This window comes from Heteronotia binoei, chromosome 17, assembly GCF_032191835.1.
Source record: "Heteronotia binoei isolate CCM8104 ecotype False Entrance Well chromosome 17, APGP_CSIRO_Hbin_v1, whole genome shotgun sequence".
Classification (NCBI taxonomy): domain Eukaryota; kingdom Metazoa; phylum Chordata; class Lepidosauria; order Squamata; family Gekkonidae; genus Heteronotia; species Heteronotia binoei.
In genome coordinates, this window is record NC_083239.1 from 44,873,194 (window position 1) to 44,886,105 (window position 12,912).

Sequence of the window (12,912 nt, forward strand, 5' to 3'; positions counted from 1 at the left end):
GAGATAATTCAGTAACTTACATTTGTTTTCCTTTAAATGCCATTTGGAAGACTATTGACGATAGTTCCATTGTTTAACTATCTGGATAACTGGCAGGGTTGCCAGATTCAAGGTGGTGGCTGGAGATCTCCTGGGATTACAACGGCTCTCCAGGTAACAAAGATCAGTTCCTCTGGAGAAAATGGCTGCTCTGGGAGGAGGTCTCTGTGGCTATATCCCATTCTATTGCTTAGAATGTATTACACACAGGGGTGGAATTCTAGCAGGAGCTCCTTTGCACATTACAAAAAAAGACTTGTAAGGTCTTGGAGGATTGGCTACGTCAGGGGGGGGTGGCCTAATATGCAAAAGAGCACTTGTTAGAATTCCACCCTTGATTACACAGATGGTCCAGTTCATTGCTTAAGGATGCCAGCTCTAGGTTGGGAAATACCTGGAGGCAGGGCTTTTTTGGTAGCAGTTTGGTGTAGTGGTTAAGTGTGGGGACTCTTATCTGGGAGAACCGGGTTTGATTCCCCACTCCTCCACTTGCACCTGGTGGAATGGCCCTGGGTCAGCCATAGCTATCGCAGAGGGCAGCTTCTGTCAGAGCTCTCTCAGCCCCACCTACCTCACAGGGTGGCTGTTGCGGGGGAAGAAGATAAAGAAGATTGTAAGCCACTCTGAGATTCTGATTTACAGAGAAGGGTGGGGTATAAATCTTCAGTCTTCTTCCTCCTCCTCCTCCTTTGCATAATAGGCCACCCGCCTTGATGTAGCCAATCCTCCTGGATCTTACAGTAGGCCATGTACTAAGAGCCCGGTAAGCTCTTAGAAGATTGGCTACATCAGGGGGTGTGGCCTGGCCTCATATGCAAAGGAGTTCCTGCTAAAAAAAAAAGCCCTGGAAAATCCTATAGGGTCGCCAGAACTCAGCTACAGCTTCAGAGCACTTCCCACCATCTCCCTCCCTCCCTACCTACCTCCCTCCCATCCTACCTACCTACCTACAGACCTTTAGTAGTATCAGTCAGTCCCAACTAGGAACAAGAGGAAGAATTCAAGCCAGAAAGGACAGGCCATAGCAAATTAGAGAAGATGTCTCATCACAGGCTGCTTAAACTCTCATGGCTTGAACATGTAATTTAGCTTTAAAAAAAAAAACCCCGAGTATTTGCTGGCCTAGAAGCCATTAAAAGTTTAATAACTAAAGTATTAGAATGCTGACCAGAAGAAGGTAGATTCCTTTGAAATGTGATGTCGGAGGAGAGTTTTACGGGTACCGTGGACCGCCAAACAGACAGATCAGTGTGTTGCAGACCAAATCAAGCTGGAATTCTCCCCAGAAACTAAAATTAGTAAACTGAGGATATCATACTTTTGTTATGTTACGAGAAGACAAGAGTCACTGGAAAAGATGATAGGGCTAGGGAAAGTTGACGGCAGTGGGGGTGGGGGGAAGGGAGACCCACCCCACAGAAGATGGGTGGGCTCCATCAAGGCACCGCAACCCCCCAACCCATCTGCAAGACCTTTGACCACCAGAACATTTTGGAGGTCATTAAGCCATAGGGTCGCCAAAGGTTGGAAGAGATTTGACGGCATTGAACGCACCCCACAATGAGCAACTCATTGGGCTGGCACCTAAGTGGTCCAGTCTCTTTCACCTCCTCATACCACAGACGTTCCAACAGAACGCCATTCACAGATGCTATTTCCCTAAGGAGAGCCAGTTTGGTGAAGTGGTTAAGTGTGCGGACTCTTACCTGGGCGAACCGGGTTTGATTCTCCCACTCCTCCACTTGCAGCAGCTGGAATGGCCTTGGGTCAGTCATAGCTCTGGTAGGAGTTGTCCTTGGAAGGGCAGCTGCTGTAAGAGCTCTCTCAGCCCCCACCTGCCTCACAGGGTTTGATTCCCCACTCCTCCATTTGCACCTGCTGGAATGACCTTGGGTCAGCCATAGCTCTGGTAGGAGTTGTCCTTGAAAGGGCAGCTGCTGTAAGAGCTCTCTCAGCCCCACCTACCTCATAGGATGTCTGTTGGGGGGGGGGAGGTAAAGGAGATTGGGACCACTCTGAGATTCATAGCGAAGGATGGGATATAAATCCAATATCACATCTTCTTCTTTCTTCTCCTACCCCTCCTCCTCCTTCTTCAGAGTACAGGGTGGGATATAAATCCAATAACTTCTTCTTCTAAGCCACAACCACAACATCTATCTGAAAACATCTAATACGCGCCTTTGGGAATTGTGGACAGGAGCGCATTTAGTCTGGCGAGCGCAATTGCTCCCCCGTTTCTTGGCACTGTAAGGTTAAACACATATTTGGGGGTGGTAAAGAGCAGTGGGCTGTCCCGCTGCCCATTCTTCAACCCTACCTTTCTCGCCACGCGAGGGTGTGGCCGCCCTCACCCTCTGCCTCCAGCCTGCCTGTCTTGTGTAATTGATCGACAGGGATATTTGTTATTGCTTATTAATTAACTGCTCCCTTCTGGCCGCTTGAGATTCCGCCTCCCTAATTAATATTTATGAGGAGCTAAGCGCTATTGATGGTTCCTATTAATTTGGCCGGGGAATTCAGCACTGCTCTACCCAGTAAATAAATTCTGTAGACTCCCTAATAGCCCCACCACTCTCCCCAAGGTCGGGGAGGGGGAGAGAAAACTCGGAGAAGACTGGCATAGGATGCAAAGAAGATCGGTGTGTGTTGAAGGATGTGGTGCCAGGAAGAATGCGAGTGGCGCTTATCGGGGAGGCTGCCCTCTAAGATGAGGCTGGCTCCCACATCACAACAGGGCATGATATGGGAAATGGGCTGTGGCTCAGTGGTAGAGCAACTGCTTGGCATGCAGAAGGTTCAATCCCCGGCATCTCTTGTCAAAAAGAACCAGGCAGGAGGTGATGGGAAAGACCTCAGCCTGAGACCCTGGAGAGCCAGGAAGTGGGGCTGTAGCTCAGTGGTAAAGCCTCTGTTTGGCATGCAGAAGATCCCAGGTTCAATCCCCAGCATCTCCAGTTAAAAGGACCAGGCAGGAGGTGATGGGAAAGACCTAAGCTTGAGATCCTGGAGAGCCATGAAGTGGGGCTGTAGCTCAGTGGCAAAGCATCTACTTGGCATGCAGAAGATCCCAGGTTCAACCCCCGGCATTTCTAGTTTAAAGGCCCAGGCAGGAGGTGATGGGAAAGACCTCAGCCTGAGACCCTGCAGAGCCATGAAGTGGGGCTGTAGCTCAGTGGCAGAGCATCTGCTTGGGATGCAGAAGGTCCCAGGTTCAATCGCCAGTGTCTCCAATTAAAAGGACCAGGCAGGAGGTGATGGGAAAGACCTCAGTCTCAAACCCTGGAGAGTCATGAAGCGAGGCTGTAGCTCAGTGGCAAAACCTCTGCTTGGCATTCAGAAGGTCCAGGTTTCAATCCCTGCCATTTCCAGTTAAAAAGGACTAGGCAGGAGGTGATAGGAAAGACCTCAGCCTGAGACCCTGGAGAGCTGCTACCAGTCTGAGTAGAAAATGCTTCATGGCAGCTGCGTCTGAGTCATGGAACCACCGGGAAGAACATCAGCATTACAGCGAGGGGCAGGTCAAATTGGTCCACCCATGCCAGTCCAATTCTCTGTGGCTGAGACTGGCCTCGGGTTGGGAGCTTTTGCCACCTTCTGAATCTGTCCCCCAAAGCAGACCAGGCCCGTAGCTACAATGGGGCCCGGGGGCCCAAGCCACTCCATTCAATCCCCCCTTCCATCTGTATGGCCCCTCCATTGAAGGGCCTCCAATGTGCCCCCTTTGCTCACTACCACTCTGGACAAGTGCAGAATTGCTACTGTAGGTCGGGTTGCCAGGTCCAATTCAATAAATATCTGGGGACTTTGGGGGGTGGAGCCAGGAGACATTGGGGGTGGAGCCAGGTGACTTTGTGGGTGGAGCCAAGAGCAAGGGTGTGGCAAGCATAATTGAACTCCAAAGGGAGTTCTGGCCGTCACATTTAAAGGGACCACACACCTTTTAAACGCCTTCCCTCCACTGGAAATAATGAAGAATAGGGGTGCCTTCTTTTGGGGCTCATAGAATTGGACCCCCTGCACTTTATTCCACATCGGCGCAGGGAGGTTTAGGAGAAGTGAGCTGAGCAGGCCTGGGGTAGCTTATCCTAAAGGAAGGCATGCCCTGGCTCCCTCTGAATTAATCCAAAACTGCAGAACTTTCATAGTTATGAACCTAAACCCAGTTAGGTCCTCTAAAGCCGTTGATGGCAGTGGGCCTAAAGGCATAACTTGGTTTAAAATTCAGGTCTGAAGCTAGTCTGAAGTTGCAGAATGACGTTGGAGTCCAGTGGCGCCTTTATGACCCACAAACAAAGTTCAATTCAAGCGCGCAGAAGCCTCACACGAAACAGGCCATTATGCGCATCCCTGTTGCGATCTTGTGCCTTGCCGCTTCCAACATTTACATCGGCTGTGATCGAAAGAAGATTTGAAGCATTGGACTCTATTCACACGGCTCACCATACCACAGCCCGGATTTCCAGCTTTAAAGGATAAACATTCAATTACAAATCGATGGCATTTGCATTCGGGCGTGGTTTATATTTGCACGTTGGATTGGATTGTATTAACTTCGAAGCGAATTTGTTATAAAATACTCAAATTTTCTATCATTGAGGCTGTTTTTGGCGTGGATGCCTTAGTGCTTCTTACCTGCCCCGCCCGGGGATTGACAACCCTAGGACTTCGTCCCCAAACGTGAAGGTTCTATTCCGCTTATTTGATAAGCTGCCTTTCGTTAGCAGCGTCTGGTGAGAAACGGTGGGACACCGATGGTTTAATAAATAAATCCATTTGGCGAACAGCTGCTGATAGACCTGTCTCCCATGAACCAGCTTTCTTCCCTGACTTTACTCCTGCCCTCCCCACTTGCTTCATCCCACATATTTCTCCTAAGGGCCCCCTCCACGCACTTCCTCAGAATAGGGTTGCCAATCTCCAGGTGGAGCAGAAGAATGCAAAGCACAGGGCTTTCCGTGAAAGCCAGCCTCCGTACAACACGGGAACAAGCCGAATAAACAGCGATACAAAAGCGTATATTAATTCATAGCAGACCGTACAATCCGTCCTCTATAATAAACAAGGAACCTGTTCACCAAGAATCAGCCCAATATTTACAGCAAATCGATGCTGAGTTAATCCATAAGCATCCAGGTGAAGCAATTGAAAATTGATCAATATCCATTAATATGTGCAGCCAGCAATCCAGAAAAGAACAAGGTCGTACTGGAGCCCTTGTTTCGCACAAGCTTCTTCAAGCTGGCAGGAAGCGCGGCTCATTTCCATCGGGCGCTTCTTGGTGAAAACGTTCCTTGCTTATCATAGAGGACAGATTGTATGGTCTGCTATGAATTAATATACGCTTTTGTACTGTTGTTTATTCGGCTTGTTTCTGTGTTGTATGGAAGCTGGTTTTCACAGAAAGCCCTGTGCTTTGCATTCCTCTGTCTACTTTTGCCATGAGTCTCTGTGTTGGTTGCACAATCTTCTGGTGGGGGCAGGGAATCTCGCAGTTTGGAGCCCCCCCGCCCCCACTTCAGGGTCATCAGAAAGCAGGAGGGGATGTCTGTGGGCGTGCCATTATTCCCTACGGCAGGGATGTCAAACATGCAGCCCAGGGGCTGGATCAGGCCCTTAGAGGGCTCTTATCAGGCCCCTGAGCAACTGGCTGTCATCTGTTTCCTTCTCCCTCTCTCTTACTTCCTTCTGCATCACAGCTTGCTTTGCAAGGCTTGCTCCCTCGCACAGGAGCAACAGAGCAAAGTCTCCATTTTCTCCATTGGCTGAGGATCCTCCCTTGAGGAGGAAGGGCGAGATGGAGAGCTTGCTTTGCCAGGCTCTCTCAATTGCATAGCAGAGCTACTGAGCCAAGACTCTCTTCCTTCTATTGGCTGAGGCTCCTCCCCTTTCTGGCCCCCCGGGCAAGGAAGGAAAGCGCCAGAGCTTCCTTTGTTCAGTTCCCTGGATCCCATGGGAGAGATGCAAAGAAAGCATCTTTAAGACCAACGAGTGCTAATGTTTTAAGCATATTTTAAGGTGTTTTTTTTAAAAAAAAATCTTTAATTGTGTTTGTCTTTGTCCTTTATAAACTTTATATCTCTGCTACCTAACCTTAAACAAGTACACACATGGCCCAGCCCAGCATGGCTTTGCCCAACAAGGTCTTATTTACATCAGATTTGTCCCTCATAACAAATGAGTTTGACACCCCTGCCCTATGGTTACCGATTCCTATAGGGTATAATGGTGAATTGATCTGCGGGTATCTGGGGCTCTGGGAGGGGGCTGTTTTTTGAGGTAGAGGCACCAAATTTGCAGCAAAGTATCAAATGCCTCTCCTCAAAAGACCCTCCAAGTTTCAAAAGGATTGGACCAGGGGGTTGAATTCTATGAGCCCCCAAAGAAGGTGCCCCTATCCTTCATTATTTCCAGTAGAGGGAAGGCATTTAAAAGGAGCACAGTCCCTTTAAATGTGATGGCCAGAACTCCCTTTGGAGTTCAGCTGTGCTTGTCACAACCTTCTGGCTCCACCCCTAATGTCTCCTGGCTCCGCCCTCAACGTCTCCTGGCTCCCCCCTTAAGTCCCCAGATATTTTTTGAATTGGATTTGGCAACCCTGCCTCAAAAGATTATAAATATCAGCGGTGTGAGAGGTTTCTCCCCACATGCAGGGGCTGAAAGGGTAAACTAGAAGAGGAAGAGGAGGTTTAAGCTGTTTTGAATCCCTATTGGGGAGAAAAGTATAAATAAAGAGATTTTAAAAATATATTTTTTGAGAAGTTGTCTGCCCTTCAGGAGGTGGATGGAACGCAGGGATATTTTGTTGTTGTCGTTGATTTTGGAAAGGTTAATATTAGCAGAGGCGACCTCTGTGTGAATGAACCCCCGTGTGAAGTCTGATGGAAACTCAGTTGAGGAACAAATGCATTTGGCGGAAATGCTCGCCTCTCTTAGAGCTGACAAAATCGGGACGTCCTGCTTTTCCCATGGCTCTCTGGAGTTCTTAACGATGTTATTTTTCTAGCCTATTTCTCACCCTCCCAAACTCGAACTCTGCAGCCAGTAAAGCAGAGGGTAGTCAGTATTCCCCCCCCCCCCAGTTTTCTTCTTTAGCTGCAGATTACAATTTAGCCCTTCGATACAAAAAAAAAAAAAAGCAACGATTAATGTAGTATTTATTAATTGGAAATGGCTCGAAAAATAAAAACACAGATACAGACAGGCCTTCCTTTGCAGCACCTAATTATTTTAACTCAACATCGTATTTCAGTTATGGAAACGGGTGTTTTAACGACCCCTTTCATTGGCTGCAGTTGCGCTGTCCCCAAAGTTCATGGGATGGGAGAGGTTAGAAATTCAAAATTATAAGCCTTGCAGTGTTGAGCTGTAGAATCAGTTTCAAAGCTCTAAGGGATAGGGTGCCAAGTGCCAACCTCTAGCTGCAGCCTGGAGATCTCCCAGAATTACACTGAATCTCCAGGCAATAGAAATCAGATATATAGAGATCAGGTGAGAAATCAGTTCCCCCAGGTGATAAACAATCAATTCTCCTGGAGAAAATGGCTGCTTTGGAGAGTGGGCTGTGTGGCATTATCAGGGGTGGAATTCTAGCAGCAGCTCCTTTACATATTAGGCCACACACCCCTGATGTGGCCAATCCTCCAATCCTTCAAGACAGCCAGTTTGGTGTAGTGGTTAAGTGTGCGGACTCTTATCTGGGAGAACCGGGTTTGATTCCCCACTCCTCCACTTGCAGCTGCTGGAATGGCCTTGGGTCAGCCATAGCTCTGGCAGAGGTTGTCCTTGAAAGGGCAGACTCTTATCTGGGAGAACCGGGTTTGATTCCCCACTCCTCCACTTGCACCTGCTGGCATGGCCTTGAGTCAGCCATACCTCTGGCAGAGGTTGTCCTTGAAAGGGCAGCTGCTTTGAGAGCCCTCTCAGCCCCACCCACCTCACAGGGTGTCTGTTGTGGGGGGGAGAAGATATAGGAGATTGTAAGCTGCTCTGAGTCTCTGATTCAGAGAGAAGGGCGGGGTATAAATCTGCAATTTTCTTCTTCTTCCAAGGCTGTTTTTTGTAAGCTCTTGGAGGATTGGCTACATCAGGGGGGCACAACCTAATATGCAAAGGAGTTCCTGCTAGAATTCCACCCCTGACCAAACTCATTATACCCTCCCTTCCCCAGATTGGTGTAGTGGTTACGAGCGGCAGCCTCTAATCTGGAGACTTGGGTTTGATTCCCCGCTCCTCCTCCACATGCAGCCAGCTGGGTGACCTTGGGTCAGTCACAGTCCTCACAGTCCCCACTGACCTCAGAGAGTGTCTGTTGTGGGGAAAGGAAGGGAAAGAAGATGGTAAGCCGCTCTGTGATTCTGAGCGGAGGGCAAGGTATAAATCCAATCTCCTCCTCTCAAACTCACCCCAAAGGTCCCACCCCCAAATCTCCAGGAGTTTCCCAACCCAGAGTTGGCACCTGGTAATCACCCAGTCCCTGATCCCACTTCATCACAATTTCTCCCTCTCTCTTGCTTCCTTAAGAACATAAGAGAAGCCATGTTGGATCAGGCCAATGGCCCATCCAGTCCAACATTCTGAGTCACATAAGAGAAGCCATGTTGGATCAGACCAATAGCCCATCCAGTCCAACACTCTGTGTCACACAGTGGCCAAAAAAACCCAAGTGCCATCAGGAGGTCCACCAGTGGAGCCAGGACTACTAGAAGCCCTCCCACTGTGCCCCCCCCACCAAGCACCCAGAATACAGAGCATCGCTGCCCTAGACAGAGAGTTCCCACAATACGCTGTGGCTAATAGCCACAGATGGACCTCTGCTCCGTATGCTTATCCAATCCCCTCTCGAAGCTGGCTATACCTGTAGCTGCCACCACCACCTATGGCAGTGAATTCCATGCGTTAATCACCCTTGGGGCGAAGAAAGGACTTCCTTTTATCCCGACCGCTCAACAATTTCTTGGAATGTCCACGAGTTCTCGTATTGTGAGAAAGGGAGAAAAATGCTTCTCTCTCTACCTTCTCTATCCTACGAAGTCAGCTTGACTTGATGGCAAAAAGAGACCGAGCGAGAGAGCCAGCGGGGTGTAGCCATTGGAGTGCAGCACTAGGATCTCACGTGCTCATTGTCCACCCCCACCCTTTGCTTCCCTCCAGGTATTACTACAACAAGCGGATCCTGCACAAGACGAAGGGCAAGCGCTTCACTTACAAGTTCAACTTCAGCAAAGTAGTGCTGGTGAACTACCCTCTCCTGGACATGGCTGCCAACTCTCCGTTTCTGCTGGCCCAGAACCCATTCAACGGGGGCAGCCACGGTTCCGACTGCGCCCCACTCACCCCCGAGGTATGTCCTGGACAGACCTGGTTCCAGTTATTGGGTTTTTTTAAGGGGAGCCAGGCAGAGACCACCCAGGGCCCCTAGCACCAGCTCCCCCCTGCCTCCCTCCCCACCCTCTGCTCCCATGCCCATGCAGGCTTCCCCCATTCCCTTCACGATCTCTCTCACCGCCAATAATCAGAGATGCCCTCAGCCTTCACATGGCTGTTCCCAGAGGATGCTGAGCAAGTGCGTCCAGCTGGGAGCACGAATGGCAGAGTCCTTACAAGTGAGTGGGTGGAGGAAAGAAAGAAAGAAAGAAGGGCAGGTTTTTTTGGTAGCAAGCGCTCCTTTGCATATTAGGCTCCACCCCCTGATGGAGCCAATCCTGCAAGAGCTTATAGGGCCTACTGTAAGCTCTTGGAGGCTTGGTTACATCAGGGGGTGTGGCCTGATAGGCAAAGGAGTTCCTGCTACAAAAAAAAGCCCTGCTCGGGAATATTTGTATATATTTCAATGTTATCAGCCTCTTGTGTGTATGTCTATTCAGTGTGTGTATTGGGGGCAAGCTGGTCCTTAACTTCTTCTCTGAACAGCTGTGAATTTGGCTGGCAAAATGCTCTCAGCAGCCTCTTTATTTCCTTCAAAATTAGCTTCCACTTAGTGCAGCTCAAGGGTTTAAAGTTATATGGAACAAGTCAGTCCTGAACCTAACCAGATGCAAAAAGCCCTCTAAATTGAGGTAGCAAAATGCTCTCTCTCTCTCTCTCTCTCTGTCTCGCTAACTTAAGCCAGGGGTGTCAAACTCATTTGTTATGAGGGCCAAAACTGACACAAATGAGACTTTCTCGGGCCAGGTCATGTCAAGTTGGGTCAAGCCACGTTGGGCCGAGCCATGTGTGTATCTATGTAAGATTAGGCACCACAGACAAGCACAAATATATATTTTTTAAAAAACTTAAAATATACTTAAAATTAGCACACATTGGTCTTAAAGATGCTTTCTTTGTATTTCTCCCATGGAATTCAGAGAACTGGGGAAAAGAAGCTCTGGCTCTTTCCTTCCTTCCCCAGGGGACCAGGAGGGAAAGGAGCCTCAGCCAATAGAAGGAAGAGAGGCTTGACTCAGTGGTTTTGCTGGGCAATTGAGAGAATCTGGCAAAGCAAGCTCTGCCTCCCACCTTCCTTTCCAAAGGTAGGAGCCTAAGCCAATGGAGAAAACAGAGGTTTTACTCTGTAGCTCTTGTGTGATTAACAAGCCTGGCAAAGCAAGCTGTAATGCAAAAGGAAGCAAGGGAGAGGGAGAAGGAAGCAGATGACAGCCAGGCACGCGGGGGGCCTGATAGGAGCCCTCCCCAGGCCACATGTTTGACACCCCTGACTTAAGCTTTTAACTTAGGAGCAACCCAGTTCTGAAACTCTTCTTTAATGGGGTCATTTTGTAGAAAAATAGATGGTGGAGGTCATTAGCATATGCCGCCCCTCCCAGCAGTCAAAAGCAACCCAACATAAGGAAGAAGAGCCCCAGGCAAGTGAGGTCTGCTTGGGCTGGCTAGAGATCCAGCCAGCCCAAGCAGGCCTCACTCACCAGAGGCTCTCTTTGGCCACCTCCCCCCCAGTCAAAAGGCCAGCAAGCCACCCAGAATCACATAAGTGAAGAAAGGGTGGCACGGGCTTCTCCAGGGGTTAATGAGGGCTGCTGGGGATGTGGCAAAGCTCCTGGTGGCTGGCTGGCTGCCTGCTCTCCTAATCCAGGGATTGTTATGCAGCTGCACCTCCTATTCAATGGACAAGGTAGGTGGGGAGGAAGAGGGGGAACCCTCAGAAAGGTTCAGGAGCTGTGCTCCTGTGAGCTCCTGCTGAATCTGAGGCCTGCTTTTTTAACAGATGCAAAAGCCTTCTGAATATTATTGGCGAAACACTCACCCACCAGTACTGGGCCAGAGGGAGAAGCAATCTGGGGACAGGGTTATAATGTATTTGCTTCACCCGAGGACAGACTCAGGTGGGCAGCCGCGTTGGTCAGCAGAATAACGTTTACGGTTTGAGTCCAGTGGCAGCTTTAAGACCAATGGTGTTTTAATTTGATTTAATTTAATTTGCGATTTAGAGCCTGCCCTATCCTGCAAAGCGGGCTCAGAGCGGCTTACAACATTAAAAGTCATTACAATAACAATAAATGAGGCATATCAAATTAAACATATCAAAATTACACTATCTCATAAATATAATGCATATAGATTAAATAAAAAAGACCACAATTCAGACAATTAGCATAGCCAGAGACCACAATTCAAACAATTGGTACAGCTTCTGCTAATTGGCCCAGCTTTGGCACAGCTTCAAATAATTGGCACTGCTTAGGACTATAAGAGTCCCGTGGCGCAAAGTGGTAAAGCTGCAGTACTGCAGTTCAAGCTCTCTGCTCACGACCTGAGTTCGATCCTGGTGGAAGATGGGTTCAGGTAGCTGGCTCAAGGTTGACTCAGCCTTCCATTTTCTGAGGTTGGTAAAATGGGTACTCAGCTTGCTGGGGGTCAAGTGTAGATGACTAGGGAAGGCAATGGCAAAATGTCTGCCGTGAAAACATTGTGAAAGCAACGTCACCTAAGAGTCGGAAATGACTGGCGCTTGCACAGGGGACCTTTTCTTTACCTTTTTTAGGACTATAATTTAAACATTTGGCATAGTTTAAGCACCTAGGTAGTAAAGTGTTGGGGAAGTTTTTCTCTCACTATAAGCTTTCTTTCTTTCTTTCTTTCTTTCTTTCTTTCTTTCTTTCTTTCTTTCTTTCTTTCTTTCTCTTAAACTTTTAGAAAAGATTTTCATATATGAAAATAAAATCAAGGGGGGAAATACAGAGAAAAGAAAAAGAATAAAAGAAACATGTCCTTAAAGAACTCACAATTTTTTCTCCAAGACAAAGCCAAATGCAATCACTTAACACTAAACCTAAAATTTAAACATCGCCACATACTCTAACATCATAAAGAATACATCTAATCGCATATTCTTCTCTGTTATTTAAGATTCCCCTTACTCATCAAATCTGCAAATCATCAAATGATTTTTTTCCCATTTGCATGCACAAAGTCAATAAGGGGCTCCCAACCTATAATAAAAGCAGATGATGTCTTTCCTTTCATCAAAGAAATGACTTTGGCCATTTCTGCAAGTTCCGACTTTTTTAACCACCATTCCTCTACTGTAGGTATTTTAGTAGATTTGCAATTCTGTGTGTAAAGGAACCTGGCTGTTGTAATCCTACACACACAAAAAGTGCCATGCCTACGGGTATAAGCTTTCACATGCACACACACTTCTTCATGCAACCTATCCCCAGAACAAAACTTTGTTGGTCTTAAAGGTGCCACTGGACTCAAACAAGGACAGACATTTCTAGTGTGAAGCCCGTGTTTTGTGGCAGGGGTGGCCAAACTGGCTTGGGAGCCAAATCTGGCGCTTTCACAACAGAGCCTCACCACCACCATCACCGCTGCCATGGTGGCTGGATTAGAGAAGGCATTTCTCTCTTTAAATCACTTCTCCAAACCAGC

General features: G+C 48.2%; 1 protein-coding gene across 1 annotated transcript in view; it reads left to right on the forward strand.

Moving 5' to 3' along the window:
- The window catches only part of ERFL (ETS repressor factor like), a 49,333-nt gene that overhangs the window by 32,130 nt on the left and 4,291 nt on the right, over positions 1–12,912 (forward strand). Inside the window, exon 4 of the mRNA XM_060258528.1 lies at positions 9,193–9,382. Coding sequence (XP_060114511.1) covers positions 9,193–9,382 — 190 coding nt within the window. The remainder of the gene's footprint in view (positions 1–9,192; positions 9,383–12,912) is intronic.